Below are 20317 nucleotides of genomic sequence, written 5' to 3'. Positions count from 1 at the left end.
GGAAATTATCAGGAAACAGTTATTGGGAAATTTAGTTTTTGGTTTTCAAAATACTTCCCATTACAACAATGTGCCGTGTTGTGCTGGAAAAAACATCCAAAAGGAAAAATCTTCCCAGATCATTAATGAGTGTAATAACAGCAAAAATAATGATGCACTGACTCTAGTAATTAGAAAAATCACCAAACATAATAAAATGGACTATCATCAAAGGACTCTTATATTAGAAAAATATGCAGATTACAAAGGGAGACTGTTAATGATATATAGGAATTGCATAATAATGTAATGCTGAACAATCAGTCATCTGAAATTCTGTTTTAGACACATAAGCATTTCCCTTATTTACACAATGGTTGTCCTCTTATTCCTTTCCACAATATTTACATTCTTATGGACTTTGTGTAGTTAGTGACATAACCAGAACTCAAAAGGGCCTTTCAAACACAGAATTCAGCTTACCCAAGTAGTCCCTTAAAGTGCCAATTAAAGCTGTGATATGACAGCAGCAGCATTTACAACCCTGAGAGTCAAGATAATAACCTGGTGTACACAGCAAATGACAGAAAAACTCTTCCTGGTGCCATTAGAGTGCAGTGCTGAATTTTTAAGATGCACTTTATCCATCAGGCTCTGATGGAAAAATAATAATAGCAGGTGGGAGAGAAGACGGATGATCTTCTGGTCATTCAGCTCTTCCCATTTGCTCTCTACCTTGCAAAAATTTTTATGACACTTTTGAATCAAATTAACCATTTAAGGAGATCTCATCTTAGTTTGTCACTGGCAGGTATTTTTCCTTACATATAGATAATCTCTTCCACCTAAGCTACAATGGGCTCACATTTTTCACAAAACATGTTTAAATCTTTATTTTGGTAAAGGATACTTGCTTTTTCCTCTTTTTTTTTAAACATTTTTTAAAATAAATGTTTTAACTAAATAAGTCTGGAATCTGATCACCTTCAGGGTCATCTTATGAAAATCTTTTTTCAGATATGGGCTCTGAGTTCTGGCCAGATAATGGTCAGATGAATCCCATCTCACTCCATCATGCTTAAAGCTGGGCAGATAATTTGAGGTGTTGGTCTATATCCAACAGAGAGACTGAGGTACCTGCAGTGGAGTCACATCACTAAGAAATTATTTTACCTACTTTGGGGCAGAAACTATGTTCTCCAGAGATTCTTTTCTCTCTCCGTGGCCAATAGTAGAACAACTTAAAGCAGGTAGGTACATAACTTTTCAGAAGCTGAAGTGTTAGATACAAAGAATCATCAGTTATTGAGGGCTTAAGATGTCTGTACATGTCTTTTCTACTGAAGTCAACACAGCACCTTTCATTAGTAATAAACTTTTTCAAAGGAAGGTCCAGGAGTGCCTGATTCACCCTAGGAGACTGAATGGGGGCTCAGGTAACCTCTTCCAGACCTTCCCAGTCTGTATCTCTATAATATTGTATGGAATAAGGATCAATTACTATGTCAGAGTCCTCTAAAATCCATCTCTAAAAGTGTCTCTTTCTCTCCAACAGCAAAAAAGTGAGCTCAGTGACAAACATCACCATCAAATATGTTTATATTTAATCTAGCAAATCCCACCATTACAGTTCAAATAGAAAGCACATCTTGTGCAATTTAGTCTCAAATATTTACAGTTTTGATCTTGCAGCTGGGTATCTCCTACTTTCTAGCCCAGGACAAAGATTTACAAAGGCATTGCAATGCATACAATATTTATACAAGGTAAAGTCTCTCTGATATCTGTTATTGAGTGATAATGTGAGAGGTTGAAGAGCAACCTCACAGTTTATATTTCAGTGCAATTTCTGGTTGTCTAGAGACCAGATGTTTAAGCAAGAAGATGATTAGCACTGAGTAGGTGGAAGGTTTGAGGACAGGATGATAATGTAGAACTGAAGATTACACACTCTCCAGAAGCTTATGTGACTATAAATCAGTTGGCTTCTTCAAGCTGCACCAGGAGAGAAATTCCATGTATGTCCTCTGTCAAAATGAAGATTTCTAAGAGTGAAAATAGTTCTGGTCTGGCTTTGACAGACACTATTTAATTACTAGTGGAATGAAAGCAATTTTATTTGAATTTTAAGGTAGAATGATTTAAAAATCTATTGAAGATCAAGTTCTAACATATTGTTACAATGAAGTTGAATGGATAAACGAGTGCAATACATGAAAGTCATAGCAATTCATAGAATTAGTCTTTGGAGAAGGCAAAGATTTCTTCCTGTGTGTATGGAAAAGGAATTATCACCCTGACCCATTCACCAAAATGCCAGATCAGGGATTAATACAGTAAACTACATCCCTCTCTGTCCATCACAACATTATGCTAAATAGACCTCTTGAAAAGGAGCAGGGATGAAATAGATCAGTCTCATCAGAAAAGGGGTGACCACAGTTTCAGGTGCATGGTGCCTCTTGGGTTACAAACCCCAGTCATTTCTGGAAAGAGCACTTCAGTATAGTTCAAGAAGAAATACAACCCTTATTTCACCTCATTTCTACATCTGATGGCATATTATATTTACACTACATGCTGGCAACCTGACATAAATGCAGTGGTAAAATTCCGGCATCAGTAAGTTCTAATTTTAATGTCACCAAAGTTTTTCCCAATATCTGAACTTTGGACATTTTTTCCTTACTCTGGACAGTTTTTACCCAGTTTTAAATGTTGTAGAATGAATTCTACTTAGGACTGACTGGCTCAAGCCCTCAGACTGTGTCCCCTTGCCACATCAGCAGCAATATTATTGCACAATAGCAAAATGATATGATGAGTTTTCATAGTGACTGACTTATGAGACAATAGTTTCTTTTCCTTCAGAGATAAGAAAGAAATTAACGGGATCTAAACTTTCTTCCTGCAAAGATTTACTTATGTTCTACACTTCATTTATCAGAGTGGGCCAATTGACATCAGACACTCACGCACACAAAGTGTATGAATACTATCACTAGCACAGGGGGTCAAAAACTAAATGAAAGCCCTTAGACAAACAGTTATATATATTCAAGTGGGTGGTTAGGAAGTCACAGCTTGTCAGCTGAGCTCTGGTATTTGGCTTGTGCATATCCTTAATGTGCAAGAGCACAACTCCACTTTGACATGAGCGGTGGAGGAGAGATTTAAGCACGAGCATCTCCCAGGGCAGCTATGTACACCAAGAGCAGGAACATGCACAGTGATGACAACTCAACAGCAAGCAGCATCTCAGTAAAGGTCAGCAGAGATGTGCTGCCAAACCCTCTAAACCATCCTTCCTCAAACCCACTTTCCAAAGGTCACTACTGCAAGTGATGGGAGGACTTGTGCACGGGATGAGGAGTGTGTTTCTATTTTAGTTCAAGGATCTGCACAAATCTTGCTGTAGGCTTTGGGAAAGGACCTGTAGATCCCTTGAAAAATAAATCTTTATTTTATCTCAGCACTCCCTCTTTCAAGAAAGAGCAACTCTCAAAAGATTTGCACAGCTGAAGTGATTACTGAAATTCCTCTGAAGCTTTTACTCAAACAGAGTGAACCCTTGACTAGCAGGAAAAATTTTAAAAGATTATATAAAAAACTTTTTCTTTACAAATGACTTTTTGTTGAGTCTCTGCTGACCCAAACTTGAGAAATGCCACGCAAACTAATGTATTTCAGTGTTGAACATGTTATAGAAATGTGTCAGCTTGTCTGGACCTTCTTCATCTATGGAGGCAAAACCAGTTTTTCAGAAACAAAAGGAAGATATAAGTTTTATTTAACAAGAGATCATGGAGAGGAAGGACAACAGTGTTACTCAGTGCTTTGATGATACGAGAGGTGTGCATGCTGAAAGAGAGGTTCTTTGTGCCTTTCTACGAAAGGCCTGGAAGGACATAAAACAATAAACAAACCTGACAGCACTCATGTCTAAGAGTGTGCTAAATACACCTGAGTTGTGTGAATTACAATAGCTCATTTTATAGAAACACAGAGGTGCATTTAGAGAGAGGAAACAAAAAAATAATTCTTGGCACCATCAGGGAGTACACAGTGGTCTGCGATAGGATCAATCTCATAACATGTCTCTTTAAAAAAAAAAGGACAAGGACTTTTTCAAAGGAGATTTGAAAAGAGAGGCTGCTCCAAAATACTCATCATAGATCCTGGGAAGGATCCAGTACGTAAAACCGGATTGCTCCGTTCTGGTGTGTCCATCATGAGAAGGATGTGGACCTGTTGGAGTGAGTTCAGAGGAGGACATGAAGATGATTAGAGGGCTGGAGCACCTCTGCTATAGAGATGGGCTGAGAGAGTTGAAATTGTTCAAAAGCTAATGAATAGCTAATGAGGCTTCAAGACAGCTGGAGTGGGGTTTTTGACAGGGTCACGGAGTGATAGGACCAGGGGCATCAGCTTCAGAATGGCAGAGGAAAGGTTTAGAATAGATATTAGGAAGGAATTCTTTCCTATGAGGATGGTGAGGCCCTGGCATGTGTCCCTCAGAAAAGCTGTGTCTTTCATTCCTGAAAGTGTTTAAGGCCAGGTTGGATGGGGCTTTGAGCAACCTGGTCTACTAGGTGTCATGCCTACCAAAGGCAAGGGGCTTGGAACTAGATCATCTCCCTTCCAACCCAAACTGTTGTGTGATTCTGATTCTATGATTATGTACTGCAGGAACTGAAATGTGGGAATTATTATTATCAATAATTTTAAGCACCAGAAAAAATAATTTTGTTCACCTCTGAACTTATCCCAAATTTTGGCAGAATTTTCCAAAAAGCTTCAGGGAGAAGGCTTAGGGTAGGAGAGGAATGTAATGTAGTCCAAACCCAAACCGACACTCCTTCAGCTTAAGATCATTTCCCCTTGTGAAAAGTCTCTCTCCAGCCTTCTTGAAAGTCCCTTTCAGGTACTGGAAGATACTCTAGGGTCTCGTACAGCTAACTGTGCTGTCCTAGAGTGGGACTGGAAACCCTGGCTTTTGGCTCCTGGTGTCACTGGTGCTTCTGTTGCTGTTATGTTGAGGAGCTGCAGCACAGCCCCAGCAAATGCATCAGGACCGAAAGCTGCTGCTGGCTTCTACCTTCCCCCGGCGCTGCTCCGTGTAACCACCAGATGGGGCGAGGCACCCGCCTCACAAACTCTGAGTGCCTGATGTTCCCTTACGGACCCGGGGGCAGCCCCCAAACCGAGCCCATCGCGCCCTGCTCCCGCAGAAAGCAGCCGGGCAGGACGCGGTGCTGACCTTCACTCTTCCACTGCAGCCTGTAACCCGCTCCACCAGCTCCGGGGCATGTGCTTTCGTTCCCATTTCAATGTACATAACATTGTTTACTCGTGTCAGATGCCGGCTCCAAAATTGAAAATGTCCAGCCAGTGATCTCACAGAAAAGCTGTTGCACGCTTTTTTTTCCTTCATGCAGGCTGTAAACCGCACCAGAATCAGTGGGGCCATGTGCTTTCCTTCTCACTTAAATGTGCAATGCTGATTTTTTAATAGCCTGCAACTTGTAGGCTATAGCTTGAAAATTGTAAAGTTCATGGGTTGCTCCCACACAAAAGTGCCAGGACAGAAAATTCTTGCTGGCTTTCATTCTCCTATTGCAGCCTGTAAACTGCTACAATTATTGGTAGACTGCACTCCCAGCACAGGCTAAGATCCCAGGTGAACTCACCCAGTAACATGAATCATCTGAAACTGAAAAAAAATGTGATTGTACACTTAAATTAGGAGGGCAAGTGCATAGCTCCAGAGTTGGTGCTGCAGTTTGTAGGATACACAGGGAAAGAGCAGGCTACAGCAGGAAGGTAAAGGCCAGCAACACCTTTCTGATTTGTCACCTATTGCTTTGGAGTCCTCACCAGGTATTTTTAGTATCTGACCTTATTTGGTGTTGAGATGCATTTAGCTGGCTAGACAAGTTCATATTCCCATCTGGATGCACTGTTGAAAGGCTACATGGTGATGGGTAGGGCCAGGAACAGTTTTTGTGTTGAAGCAGTCCCAGGCATTTTCAGTTTTGGAGCTCTATCTCTGTTGAAGTCAGAGTGTGATTGTGCACTTAGTTGGCCAGGCAAGCATGGAGCCTTTAGTATTGTGCTGCTGCTGAAAAGCTACAGGAGAAAAAGCAAAAGCCAGTAAGACCTTTCAGGCACCTTTCTCTGGGAGCACTCCCTGTGTGTTCTCAATTTTGGATCTGTATTTGGGGAGAGTTGCAGAGAGTCAGGGTGCATTTAGGTTCTTCATCTTGACTTTGTAGCCTTTCAACAGGCCCAAGTGATAGTGATGATTAGGGGTTAAAGACAGAGCTCTGGTTTGGCTGGGACTAGAAAATGGGCTGTCAATAGCAATAGGCTCAGGGCTGACCAAGTCTTTTGTGTAAGCCTCAGCTGGCAGCTGGCCTTTTCCTTGCCTGTGGTCACCTGGGTGGTTAGGTGTTAGAGCAGAGAGAGAACTCTGGTTTTGTGGCTTTGGGTGGGAATGCCAAGGAAAACTGAGGCCTAACAGCAGCTTTTGGCCTTGTCAATTCTTTGTGCATTTAGTTTATCTTTGCTTGTCTGTGCATTTTCACCACACCCATGGCCACCACTCCCGATTCCCGACAGCCCCAGGACGGCTGGAGACATTTCAAGAGCTGTGCATGATTGCTCATTAATTACTAGGTAGTCATCCAGAGACTATAATCCCAAACTGATACTATTCCTGCACACCTTGTTAGTGTGGTTCACTAGGCCTGGAGAAGACTTTACTGCAGAATCATCTCCAAACCAGCTCTGCTTTGGTCTGTGGTTGGAGGACCTCATTCCCACCTGTTCAAGCAAGTTCTGAGCTATGCAGCTGGACTTGTTCTTGTGTTCACTCAGGATTAGCTATTTTTATTAGGTCTTATGGAGCCTGGGCTAGGGTCAGAAGGCTGCAACACAACAGTGTGATCCAGGATTTTAATAAGTATGCATCTGGCATTAACAGGAGCGTGTAGAAAAACCCTCCTTGTACTGCAGCACCAGTACCCAGAAGAATTGATTGTAGCCTGGAAGGTGACATAGGCCATTTCTTGGTATATTCAATTTTTCCTGAAGCATCGGTGTCTCAAAGCATTTGCTTTTAGCATTGATTGAACTGTATACACTACTTTGAGAGAGAGATCATTTTCAGATTCAGGCACACAGAAAATCAGAGCAATTACTAATTTAAGTGAAGGGAATGGGTCTTGATTATACAATTAAAGGCACTTTAAATATAAGTAAGGATGTATTAAAAAAACATGCAGGTTTGGGCCACACCTAGACTTATTGTCTTATTCCACTTGTTGCTGCAAAGGTTTGACATGATTCTTGGCTACGAAAATGTAAAACTCTATGCTGCCTCCAGAGACATGATCTTCAGTGTAAGGGCTCCCCATGCTCAGTCATGCAGTCACATGTGAGGATCTCTAGGAACACTGAATACAAATTATATATCAAAGCATTCCTTTGTTAATTTATGAAATTTTTTTTTTTGCCATGGGGCCTTATTTTTAGGAACTCATCAGCTAGGAGTGCTTACAAATTTCTAAGATTTACATAGGTAAATAGAGAGAGACTGGGACACTGGTGCTTCTGCTCTTTTTCCTTTCCTCCTAGGAGAAGGCTGGAATAATGAGTTTACACAGAAATCTGCAAATAATGTAACATGTTTTCAGGCTCTGATCATGTCTTCAGCATCCCTTCTACTGAAATGTCTTCCCTAATCAGAGAGAAGACAGAGCCCTCTTCTTGTGCTTGACTCCTTAAATATGTGTTTTAAAGGACATAGTGCAGAAGAGTGTTAGGGAGAGCAGAATTTGTCAGCCAACAGAGGTGAAATTCCTGGTGCAACTAGTAGTGAGGTTGAGGTTGCTATTCCTAGTAGGGACATGCACACACACACCACAGATACACACAAATGCATGGCCACCACACAGATCTTCTATACAGACACACACATCACTCCCCTGATCCCAAATGGCATCAGCAGCTGTCAGAGCTTTGTAGCACCAAAAGTGATTCTCCTAGAAGATGCAAGGTCCTCAGAGGAATGACCTGCAGGGTGATCTTACTGGTTGGAAAAAGTGAAATGGACACACAAAGTGATTTGGTCTGCAGAGTCTGTGGTCCCTGGTCATTGGAAGAAAAACTGGCTCTTCAGAAAAATGAGAAGGGATACAAAAGACTTATTTGTGCTGCCTGAAGAGTCACTCTTAAAGCCTTCTCCAGCATTCTTTTGCCTGCAGATTAGTTAAGTGCTGCCCTTGCAGAATTACAGCAGACAGCACAGCAGGTGCATGTGACTTGAAGCTGCACGTGGCAGTTGTTTCACATCACCAGAAAAAAGCGTATGAGCTTTCACTAGGTTGAATAACATCCCTGAAAAGTGTTTTTTACTAAATGGAAATCTTGGAGTTGCAAGGCCTGTCTTGGAGCCATTACTTATACATTCTATAAAAGACTGGAAAAATGAGGTCTTACATACAAAGAGGGATCACCTCACTTTACACAAGATCTCTTCTGTCTTTGACCTACCAATTCTCCTCAACAACTGACAGCACATAAGACCATGTTAGCTAGTTCTCAGGTTATCCATTAAATGATCTGGTCTTTGCAGAGTTTACAGTTTGAAGTTACATAATCAAGATGCCTGGTTACCTGCATGGTGTAGTGCCCTTGCCTTTTTGTTTCTTTGGACATTGCATCTGGGGAACAGTTGCCCACAGGTTCTTGTTCCAACTCAATTCTAGCTGATGCTCTAGAGTGAGCAGATCTTTCCTGGCTCATGGAGCAGCTACAGCCTCAGCCTGAGCAGACCTTGTGAAATGTCTATTGGCAAGGATCATAGGATCATTAAGGCTGGAAAGCGCTTCTGATATCATCTAGTCCAACCTCTCACTGGCTGCTTCCTTGTCAACTAGAACTTGGCATAAAGTGCCAAGTCAAGTTGTTTCTGGAACAGCTCCAGGGGTGGTGATTCCCCCACTTTCCTGAGCAGTTCATTCCAATGTTTAACAGCCCTTTCCACAAAGAAATTCCTTTGTGGAATTCAGGCAGATGTTCAGCCTGAATCTCCCCTGGCACAGCTTAGGGCCTTTTCCTCTCATCCCGTTGCTGGTTGCCTGGGAGAAGAGATGAACCCCCACCTGGCTACAGCCTTCTCTCAGGCAGCTGTAGAGAGTGAGGAGGTCTCCTGTGAGCCTCGTTTGCTCCAGGCTAAACAACTGCAGCTCTCAGCCACTCCTTACAGGAGCGTAGACCCTGTAGACCCTTCACCAGCTCCATTGCCCTTCTCTGGGCACACTTCAGCACCTCAATGTCCTCCCTGAACTGAGGGGCCCAGAACTTGATCGACTCAAAGAGGTAAAAGCAGCAATGTTTTTGGGCTATCATTCTCAGTTTCCTAAGATTGCAAACTCTTGATTTGACTGCAGAGTCTGGATGTTTCTGAAAGGGTAAAACCAGAAGAGGATTCCATTAAATGGGAGGGGTTTGAGTGGACTAGTGTGGGGGCTCGTGTATTGCTCTCTTTAAAACACAAAAAGATGTAAAACCCAGATGAGGTCCTTTAACTACAGGGAGTGGGAGATCATTCAGAGCCTCAATCTGGAGTGAACTGATTCATTTTCTTTGAATCAGAACACAAAATTTGAGATAATGACATTTCAAAAAAGAAGCTCTCAAATAGGCTTCTTTATTTTAACTCCATTACTCTCTGAGTGCTTTAAAGCCTGGTGAGTCAGTCTGCCCATGTTGACCTAACACGCAGAACAATATGAAAAAGGGAGCAAGGAAAACAGTGAAGACAGGAAAGCTTTTCTACTGTAAAAAGTAAAAATTACTTTTACTCCTTAAAAGGCTCACTGTCACACATTTTTGTCCTTTGTGATCAAATAAAATACAGGTTCATGGTTCCTTATGACAAAAGTCTGTAACAACCAAATCTTAGAGTTGAATATGTCACTTTTTTAAGATTTTGAGCTAATTTGGAATGTCAGCAACATAATTACTGAGTAAAAATTGCCTTCTTCATATATTGTTGGGTATTTTGTTTTATGATGAATGAATTTTTTTATTTCAAGTTGTTAATTTAAAAACAGTAATATTAATTAATAATTAGATTAACTAAACCAGAAAGTAACAATAGTGACTATTTGCACTGTTCCTGCACTCAGCTTGACCTCATCTATTCTTCCATTTCATGGCCCCATGGATTCTCTGGCAGGCTTCCTATTTCTGTTGTTTCTGAAGAAAGACTGATGACTGGTTTTGATTGTCTTTGCTGGTCTTTTTTAAACTTTCTTTTTCTTAGCCTGCCCTGCTATGCTTACACTATCCTATTTTCATCATTTAGACACAGCAAGCATTTTTCAAGGATGTCTGTATACATTACATTACTTCATAGGTAAAGAAAAATGGTAGGTATTTCAAGTATTGGTATTTCATGACATATGGGGCTGTAATACTTAATTTTTCAGAAGCAGAACTAAAACATATTCAATAGATATGGTGTTGAAAGCGAAGCAGTTTATTTACTAACAGTCTGTCTGTAAAAAAGACCTTTCAGGTACTCAATAGTTTATGGTTTGCTCTTCTCAATAGAACAGTGTTACAATTACCTGATCCTTACTACTACAGAAAATCAGCAGTATCAGAAAAATGTTCCATCCATTCAACATGAAATTATACAGAATACTCTACCAACCACACCGTGGCCTCTTGCCAACAAGCATTCTGAGAAATACTTTCACTTGCAAACCTAAAAGCTTGCAGAAAAGGATGTGCCTTGAAAAAATAGGAGGCTGTATGGGAAAATTTATCCAAAGTATGTAAACTTTAGGACATGCACAACACTTTTCAGAGATATATTGGCTTTTTAAAACAAGATGTTTCATCACAGAGGATTTGATGAATGTGTTGTGGGAAATCATATATCAGATTATAATTTCCTGAGAAAATCCCAGTCTAGTAAGTAGCATGGGACTGTTGTGAGAGTGTTTTCCTAAGTCAAATGGAAGCTGGGGCTCTGATCCCATATCCACCTCTTTCAGGTAAAGAAATCAGACAATAAAACAGGTATTGTAATGTGTGAGGTGTGGTGGATTGTCTGTACGTCATCTCAGGTGAAGTAATGACTTAGAAAGTACTTACAGTCCTTGCTGTGCAGTGTTATGCAAATATAAAGTGAAGCCATAGAGCAGAAATAAGTAATTATATATTACTCAGTCTTCTGGAAAATCCAAGGCCTCACTGCTAAAACCTGCTCATATTTCTCATTAACTTCCTGCTGATTCTCTGACAAAAAAGAAAACAGGCATGACTTAGATCCCTATTGACCAAGAATTTGAATCTCTCAGCTCCACATTCAGACTATGCAGCATTCTGCATGCCAGGTGGATATTGTTCAACTGCTTTATTTTCTAATTTGTGACTGTATCTAGTGCCTAGATTCTGCACCTACAGGTAGGGTGGGTGTTTTGGGACAGTGTAGGAGTATTTGACATGGCCTAGAGAAGCTAATTGGGATATTGTGTGTGACTAGTCACAGCCTCACAGAATGCTCTGTTAGAGCAGTGTACATGCTAAACACTGAAATACTCACAGAAAATGAGTGGATTCAGCTTTGGATGAAAAAAGTCACATTGCTCTGGCCTGTATGTGTGCCCAGCTGGAAAGAGAAAAGAAGGCAAGTGCATTTAGTCTGAAAAAATGGATTGGCAAATTCAACTTTATTTGAAAGAAAATGAAATTGTGAAAAACACATTTTCAATGCAACTGAAATCATCACTTTGACTCATCTAGAGAAAGAACGAAGTGGGGGGAAGTGTGTGTATATAAAATTGCTTAATAACAGAGGGCTAATGCAGTAACTTTCTGAAGTCTGGATGGAGTGATTTGAAGACATGCTGATTTTCTGCTGCCCAAAAGGCATGTGACATGACTCTACTTTGAAAGTAAAGCATACATTTGTATTTGCATTTCTTTGGTCCTGAAGTTGACACTGTTCCTCATTTAATCAAATTTCTAGCCAAACTATGATATCCAGTTACATCTTTCCTTATGCCAATACAAAGCAGGTCCACAGACTGGTTTAAGATTTCTGGTATCAAGGATCTTTCTGTGTGTAAGGATCTTTCTGTGTGTCTTGTAACTGCTGCTTAGTGTGAGCTTCATTATCTCTCTGTATTAAATCCTGATCTCTGTGCTTCTAGATTAATCCTCTCTGGCTCCTAGTTTCTTAATCATACAACTGAAAATTTCTTCTTTTTCCCTTCCTATCAAAGACACCTGGATTAGTTTCCTCCTTGCACCGTGATCTTAAGAATTATGCCTGTCTTGGTACTGATGTGCTCTTATCACAACATTGCTACAATACAAAGAGGTCCTCTGGAATCAGTAATTTCACTGAAGTAATGAATTCAATATCTTGTTTCCAGAGAAACATGTGCTTTTCAATTGTCCTGAACATAGATTCTTCCAGAGTTTCTATTTTTCGAACTCTTTTATCTTTTTCTTTTCCATGTTTGGTTGTTAACAAAAAAGCCCTCTTACCATCCTGCTAAAGGCACACTGCACTTAAATAAAGAGTGAGCTTCTGAAGCAATTTACACCAGCATCCTGGGGTTGTTTGCTATTTCCTCCTCCCTCCTCAATTCTTTTTGCCTGTTACTTAGCACCTGTTTAAAGTAAGAGATGGGGTCTGAGGCACTTCAAAGCTGCAAATATCCATAACATAATGTTAACTGTCTTCTGACATCATTTCAACTGATGCAAGCAGCTTCTTTCAGCAACGTGACTGCCTTCTTTGCACGCCACACACCTGCCACTCAGCATTGTCACTGTGAGGCCACATCATTCTCAGAAGCTTTGTGTCATATTTCTCACTAGTAACAGAGTGGGAATAGCTCCCATAGCTCCAGAAACATCTGGGGCAGTTCCCTTTGTGTCCCAACTTGGTTATCAAAATAGTTTTAGGAATGATGAGTAAGTAACCTGGTTAGGCACAGGTAGTTTTAAACATCAGCTATGCTGATGGGAAGAACAATTTAGTTTCTTATTAAATTTATTATTTAATAATAAATAAATGTGACTGAATCATTAGCTAGAGGGTTGAAAGGACATATTTTACCATTAAAGCTGAAATTGGTAGAATCAGGCCTTTAACAGGCACACATCAATTTCTACACCACTTTACTATAGCAGTCCTCATTTCCTCCTCATATTCTTTACCTGAAATAACTTCATGCCCTCTCTGCATTGCTCAATACCTTTTTCAGCGCCCCCAGCTCTTTTCAGTGTTCCTAATTACTCCTGGAGTATACTCAGCTTCCTCTTCCCATTCATTATCTGCTTGGTTAAGAAAACAAAGTAGAAAGGAAATGTCCTGTTACTTCCCCAGGGCTGCAGTTAGAGACTGTTGTGGTTTGGCCTACCTTACTTTGTTTCAGATTGGCTCTTTTTTCCATTTCCTGTGTAAGGGTATGAATCCAATCCCCAATTACTAAAGATTATTTTGTTTCCTTGGTAGTATTATCAAGAGTTTAGCCAACACGTCAGGGAAATTGGTTCTGCCCCTCTGTTCAGTGGTTGGGAGACCACAATGAAGTTCTGCAGCCAATACAAGAAAGGCACTGGCAGACTGAAGGAGTCCAGTGGAAGGTCACTGGGATGCTCAGGGACTGGGACAAGCCTACAGAAGGAAACAGTTGAATTTAATTCAGCCTGGAGAAACAAAGGTTATGTGGGGACATAATTTCAGTCTTCCACAATGTAAAGTGGGATTATAGAGAAGAAAGAGTCAGATTCCTCCTGGAGGTGCACAGTGAAAGGGCAAGAAAAAATGTGCCACAGGACACAGAATTTGGGAAATTCTGATTTAAGGAAAAGAAGTGTTCACAGCATGGATAGTTAAGCATGGGAGCAGATGTCCAGAGATGGGAGCAGATGTCCGGAGATGATGTGGACTCTCCATTCCTCCAAATACTCAAAATATGACCTCTTTGAAGCTAGCCATGCTTAAAATGAGAGATTTGAGCTCATAATGTCAGGAAGTTCCTTCCTATCTAACTTATTTCGTGATTCTATATATTAATTACTCTGAAACATCTTCTCAGAGTTACTGAAATTCACCAACAGACTAACAAGTTGTTTAATGGGGGGAGCAGGGATGAGGGGGAAAAAGTAGACTGACAGACAGATGAGTGAACAAATGCAGTAATGCTATCAGATTCCTTTCCCTAGAAATATACTTGTCCTGACCACTGGCAAAAATGGTAGATCATTAGCCAGCATCATTCCTTGCCAGCTGTTAGTGTCTACAGTAAGAAATCCAGATTATCATTAGGAGTTTGCTGTAGTGACATTCTGACTGCAGCTGTAGCTGTATTGGTGTATTTTTACCCATCCTGGCTCCCATGCAGACATGATTATTTCTGTTGTATGATGTATCTACAGGGCACCATTGCAGAATAAGGAAATACTTAAGTACTGGCAAATACTAACAAGTTGAAGCATTAAGGAATCTTCAGCCAATGACATGCTAATCAAAGAGGTGAGCTTCAATGAAACAATCATATAGGCAGGAACCGGTTTGGCTTGCAATACCTCACGGAGGTATGTGAAATATGAGAGCTTCCAAAGCAATTGTTTGGGAGTTCAAGGAGTGTGAGAACAGACAGTAGTGAGGAAATGGAACATATGCAAATTTTATGTTAATATATTTTGTTAGACTGTGATTGAAGCCGTGGAGGAGGAGCACCATTTCAGGCCCATTTAAAAACCAGGACAGGCTGTCAGCTTGAGATCAGTCTCTCCTCACACACAGACATGTGGTCAAGGATTCTTCTCTGTATTCTGTCCTTGAACTGGTTTCCCGTAGTGTCTTCTGAAACGTAAGTGGTCACACATTCTGTGTCTATATGATAACATATTTTATTGTACTTCCCAACAGCTTATTTCTTCTGGGACACTGCTATATGATAAACAGGATATTTGAGACATAGATCCTTAAATGTGTTGACTTGGAAGTAGATGACATTGAAGGATGGTTTGGAATGGTGCTCTCCATCATGAAACTGCTGTGAAAATCTAGTGTGAATGACAGAAACCTGGAACTTGAGTAGCTGAAGTGTGATGTGTGTGGGTAAAGTGGCAAGGAGACTCAGGACTAGACTAACAAGTAATACTAATAATTAGGATTGATATACATCAGCAGCACAGAGAGAGCATGGTGTATGGGGAGGTGCCAGAGGCCAGGCAGTGGCTGGGACTGAAACCATGCTGAACAGCAAACCCAGTACAATAATATTCATATTAGCACTGTCAGTGTCCATGGCTTTATACAAACAGAAGATTTCAGCCACAGTATTCAAAAATATACCAACATTATAGCTTAAACCCTTTTCTCAAAAATTCTAAAGGAAAACACTAAGAAAGACAGCTTAGCTTCCTCCACTGTTTATGAGGAAGCTAATACATTAATACACTGTTAATATTAATACTTTTAATTTTGGGCTTTGAATTTCATGCAGCCTGAACTAGGCAAGTAAAAATGAAAATAAAGGCAATATGACCTGGCAAAGCCGTGGGAGCAAAAAAGGGAAAGGATCAGATTAGAAAGAAAAATTGTGTGATTCATGTTGTGCTACAAAACCAGCTTGTGAATTCTGTCATAGGTTATTTGGAAAGAGTAGTTTGGGCAGCAAACTGCTGGACAGCAACAGAGTTTTAGACAAACAGAGCAAATATGGAGGAATGTTTTTCAGAGGAGTATTCCAGGGAAGGAAGGCTGCTCTAATTATATAGAGAAAAAGTATAAATAAAAAAGTTCAATGGAAGAAAGAAACAAAGAAAACAAGACAGAGAGAAGCATGGAAACAGGAACATGGAAACAGAACTGAGCATGCAGATTAGATTGAGTGTTCCCTGGAATTTTCTGCTAAAATGGAAAAGCAAGATCACTTCTTGTGTATTAAGTGGATTGACTTATGTCAGTTCCTCTCCAAGAGATATCCAGAGAATAAGAAATTTAAAGATCGTTGCAACCCTTTACTAGTATTTTTGTCATTGGTCCCAAGAAGAAGCTAAATATCTCTCCTCCATAGGGGAGGCTGCAGAGGTTTAAGTGCACACCTAGGTCATGGGAAGACAAATGCAGCCGTGTTTTAGCCACTTCAGTAATTGGAGCTGTGCTAATACCTGGAAAGGAGAGGTGCAGTATCATGCTGGGTAAGGCGCTGCACAGAATGATGCCAGTCCCTCAGCTCAGAAAGAATTGTGAGAGGTTAAAAAGTTGACATTTGTACTTCCTTAGCATATTATTTAAAATCCATTGAAAGAAATTAAATCCTTCCATTGGTTTAGGCAAGCTTTGGATCATGTCTTCCTTCACACCTATGGCACTTGTGTGGTATTTTCCTCTGCTGTTTGCCCTGCCTTTCCTGCATGACTGAACTTTCTGTTGGTCTTACAGCCAGTATGTGCTGCTGGTCCCATCGGTCGTGCGGAGCGACGCTCCACAGACGGCTTGTGTGCAGCTACACAGCCTCAGCGAGCCCGTGTCCCTGAGCGTTGTCCTGGAATATGGCACTGTCCAGAGGACTCTCTTTGAGGAGCCCGTGACAGAGAATGACTTCTTCAAGTGTGGCGAGTTCAAGGTATTTTCTCTTTGGAAGCTACTGAAGAGGGTGTAGTAGCTGGAAATAATTCTGATTGCAACTCTCCTTGTCAGTGAGGGAAAGAAAACAAAGTTTAAAATAAGATAAACTGTTGGAAAAGCTGACAAAACAAGAGAAAAAAAAACCCATGGATTGTAGAAAGGAGCTAGAGAAAGACTTCCAGTCTCCATTCCCAGAGTGAATAGAGCAAAGCTTTAGATTGTTATCACACTTGCTCTTTATGGAACTGTTGAAATATCAAGCAAGATGATAGGTCCCATATAGATCCCAGCTGTTCCCTTTCCTGACTCTGCAAGATCTGGACACACAAGAAAAAATGTCCCAAGGTGAGGTCTTCCAGAATGCATCAGGAGAAAACACTTCAGAGTTAAAGGTGTGGCAACCTGCATGTAAGCAGGAAAATGCAGAGGACAGAACACAGCTTCAAATTTTATTACCTGATGACAGATTACAGGCCTTCCACAGCAGAAATTCCCAGAAATTATCTCACTGACAAAGGTGGGGCTTCTCATGACTTTCCATAAGCTGTTTATGACTCAACTGACAGTATCCGACTCTAAAACCCTGGGCATCAGGGAACCTCAGCATGTCTTATTTACTACTTTTCCTCTGGGGTTTTGCTCCTCTCCAGGTTCCTCCTGCTACTTCTGATGCCCTGGCATTCATTTCCTTCTCAGCCAAAGGTGCCACAGTTGACTTAGCTGAGAGAAGATCAGTGGCAATTCAGAATGTGGATGGTGCTGTCTTCGTCCAGACGGACAAACCCCTCTACAAGCCAGGACAAACAGGTGGATGAAGTGATTGAGTCAGCTACAATAGTGAGAAATTGAGGGAAAGGGTGGGTCAAGGATGACAGAAACTTACTCTTGTGGAATAAGAATTTCATTTTAGTTTGAAATATCAAAGTTAGTGAAAAACAGAACCAATTCACAACAGTGCAACAAAATAGTAGAATTCATGTGTTTGTATGTCAGGTTTACTTGAGCAGAGTCATATAAAAATTATTTAATACATAAAAGTATTAAAAATACAGAAAATAATACGTTACGTTTGGAGTTAATATAAAAATGAAACAAGCACCTCAGTTCCTGTCACAACCCCTTCTCCTTGACTGTTGATCTATTTCAAAGTGCTAATTCCATCACAATGCTTAAATGACACTACTAGCTGTGGTGGAGTTAGCTATCTCTTTAACATAATTATACTTTAATCCGAGTGGGTAATAATTGAAGACATTTCAGCTGACATTTATTTTAGTTTTCTTTTTTCACTGGCTAAGATAATCCTTTTATGTTCTCTGGGCACTCTTTAGTTTTCAAAAAAGGCCTGGTCAAAGCTGAGTATTGAAAATTATTTATCACTGCTAATAAACTAAATGATAGAGGCATCTGCATGTGACACTTGGAGATGTGACACTTGGAGATCTGACACTTGGTGCCAGGTTGATGGCTGGCCTAGACAGTCCTTGAGGTTTCTTTCAACCTTGATGATTCTGTAATCCTTTTTTGTCCTGTTTTTTTTTCAGTGATGTTTCGTGTGGTCACTTTGGACACCCAGTTCAGACCTGTTCAGGAGACGGTAAGTGAGAGTGACAGTCAAAACTTTTCAGGTACCCTTGTGAGGTACCTCTTGACTGAGACTCTCTCACTTCGATATCAAATAAGAAGGGCCTGGGATAGGCTTCCTGATGTTATTTATATTTTGTATTTTTTGTATTTTGTATATTTGCTGTAACTCCTTACCTTCGCACTCCATCATTTCCCTGCCTTTGTAGAGGGCAAGGCTCTGAAAGCACTTGTGGAAATCTCTCACAGCACACAGATTTTGTAGTCTCAGATACATAGAAAAAGACTGAAAATTTTTGCAGAAAAAATTCACAAACAGGTTATCCTCTTAAAATTTTAATTGCAGACATGTGCTGTAAATTGTTTCCCTGGCCCAGTCTTCTCTATCCAGAAAAAGCTGTTCACAGTTTTCCTGATGTTCTAGTGTTTATCAACCTCCACTGTTACATTATAGTTTTAATAATTTTTTTCTCTCCCTTTATTTCCTCCTCCAGTATCCCAGAATCATCATTGAGGTAAGAGATACAACATGGAATTAAACACAAACTCCTTTGGGAAGACTGTGCTTCATCATTTCCTATAGATTCAAGAGCTGAAGGAGACTCATCCAGAGCACACCATTTGAAGCCAATGGATTTGAGGTTGAACAGTGGCAATATCCTCTACCAGCAGCAGAGGAGAAGAAATCAGCACAACTGGAGCTGTTAGTCAGAGGCAGTGTGGGGTTGCTGCTCTGCCCTTCATTAGAGCTCAAAGAGGAGTGCTCTGTCCAGGCTCACCTTGGGAGGAGTACAGCAAATAACTGGTTAAACAGCCTCCTTCTCATACATAGGCATAAGAATGGTGACTTTCTGAAAGGCCATGTTCTCATGGGGATGGGCTAACAATGAATCATCTTCTACCACTTTTCACATCACTGCATCTCCAAGCATTTTCTGAGAGAGGCCAGCATAATGTTCCTGCTTTACAAAGGCAGCTGAGTCAGAAAGATTTATGTTACAAGTGTTCTATAAGGGCAGTCTGTCTCCCATACACGACCTATGTCCCAGTCAGGAACTGTTTCTGAATGATCTGAGGCCATCTGTCAGTGTAGCTAATTCCCAGTTAAACATAGACTTAGTTTTGTTAAATCCACAAGCAGAGATGGAAAGTCAGAGCACACATCATCAGCCCCAAAGCACTCCTAGCCTGTGACTCATTTAGCCAATATGTCTGAAGACAAGCCTTGAAAGAAGGCAAGAAATGGTGATAAAGGTTTTGCTACATCTCTTTCTTCCAGGATCCAGAGCAAAACAAGATCTTCCAGTGGCTGGAGGTGACATCAAAGCACGGAATCGTCCAGCTCTCTTTTCCACTAATCCCAGAGCCTATTCTGGGGTCCTACCAAATTACTGTGGAGACAAAGTCAGGTGAAAAAGAGTACCAGTCCTTCAGAGTGGAGGAATATGGTAAGCAAAGGCTCATAAACTACCCTGTGCTAGCAGTGAGGCTGTGCCATAGTCAGATAAAAGCTACTAATGCGGAGTTTAAGTTCTTTGAATTCTCCACATCATGCCTGGAAAAGAAAGACGTGGGGAGAGCTGGGTGGACTGGTGCATGAGAAACAGGCCTTTCCCAGCGATGGGACCTGGGATAAAAGATAAGTTGAAGAGAGGTGGTGTCAGCAATATATTTGATTTTGTTATTTCACTTAATCTGTTGCCTTTCTCCTATAGTACAACTGGGTTGCGTAATAACTTTTGTACTCCAGGGTTTAACTAGTTTGAGACATTGGCATTACTCATTTTTCTTTAAGAAAGGAGATTAAAGTGATTTACCATGAGATTTGCTGTGACTGTTATAGTTATTAGTATGATTATTATTTAATTTTACAGAAGTTACTCATCTTGCCACGGAAGATTATTTTTTCTATTGTCATATACTATAGCCAGTTCCTAGTTAGGTTCTTCTTTGATCCATTTCCTCTCCCTTGTTGGTGAAAATGTCTTTGCCAACTGTTTTGTTTTTTTTTTACTGTCTTGCACCCACACACACACACCCCCCTGTGTTTGGCATGCAATTGCTGATCAGTCATAT

The 20317-nt window shown here is 40.7% G+C and overlaps 1 protein-coding gene across 1 annotated transcript in view; it reads left to right on the top strand.

The window, feature by feature from the left end:
• Nucleotides 1-14826: 14826 nt before the first annotated feature.
• The window catches only part of LOC136571689 (ovostatin-like), a 29273-nt gene continuing 23782 nt past the window's right edge, over nt 14827-20317 (top strand). Inside the window, exons 1-6 of the mRNA XM_066572280.1 lie at nt 14827-14891; nt 16472-16655; nt 17308-17464; nt 18202-18254; nt 18736-18756; nt 19521-19689. Coding sequence (XP_066428377.1) covers nt 14827-14891; nt 16472-16655; nt 17308-17464; nt 18202-18254; nt 18736-18756; nt 19521-19689 — 649 coding nt within the window. The remainder of the gene's footprint in view (nt 14892-16471; nt 16656-17307; nt 17465-18201; nt 18255-18735; nt 18757-19520; nt 19690-20317) is intronic.

The sequence above is a fragment of the Molothrus aeneus genome, chromosome 2 (assembly GCF_037042795.1).
Source record: "Molothrus aeneus isolate 106 chromosome 2, BPBGC_Maene_1.0, whole genome shotgun sequence".
Lineage (NCBI taxonomy): Eukaryota > Metazoa > Chordata > Aves > Passeriformes > Icteridae > Molothrus > Molothrus aeneus.
Note: the sequence above shows the minus strand (reverse complement) of the source record. Positions and strands in the feature narration are given on the sequence as shown.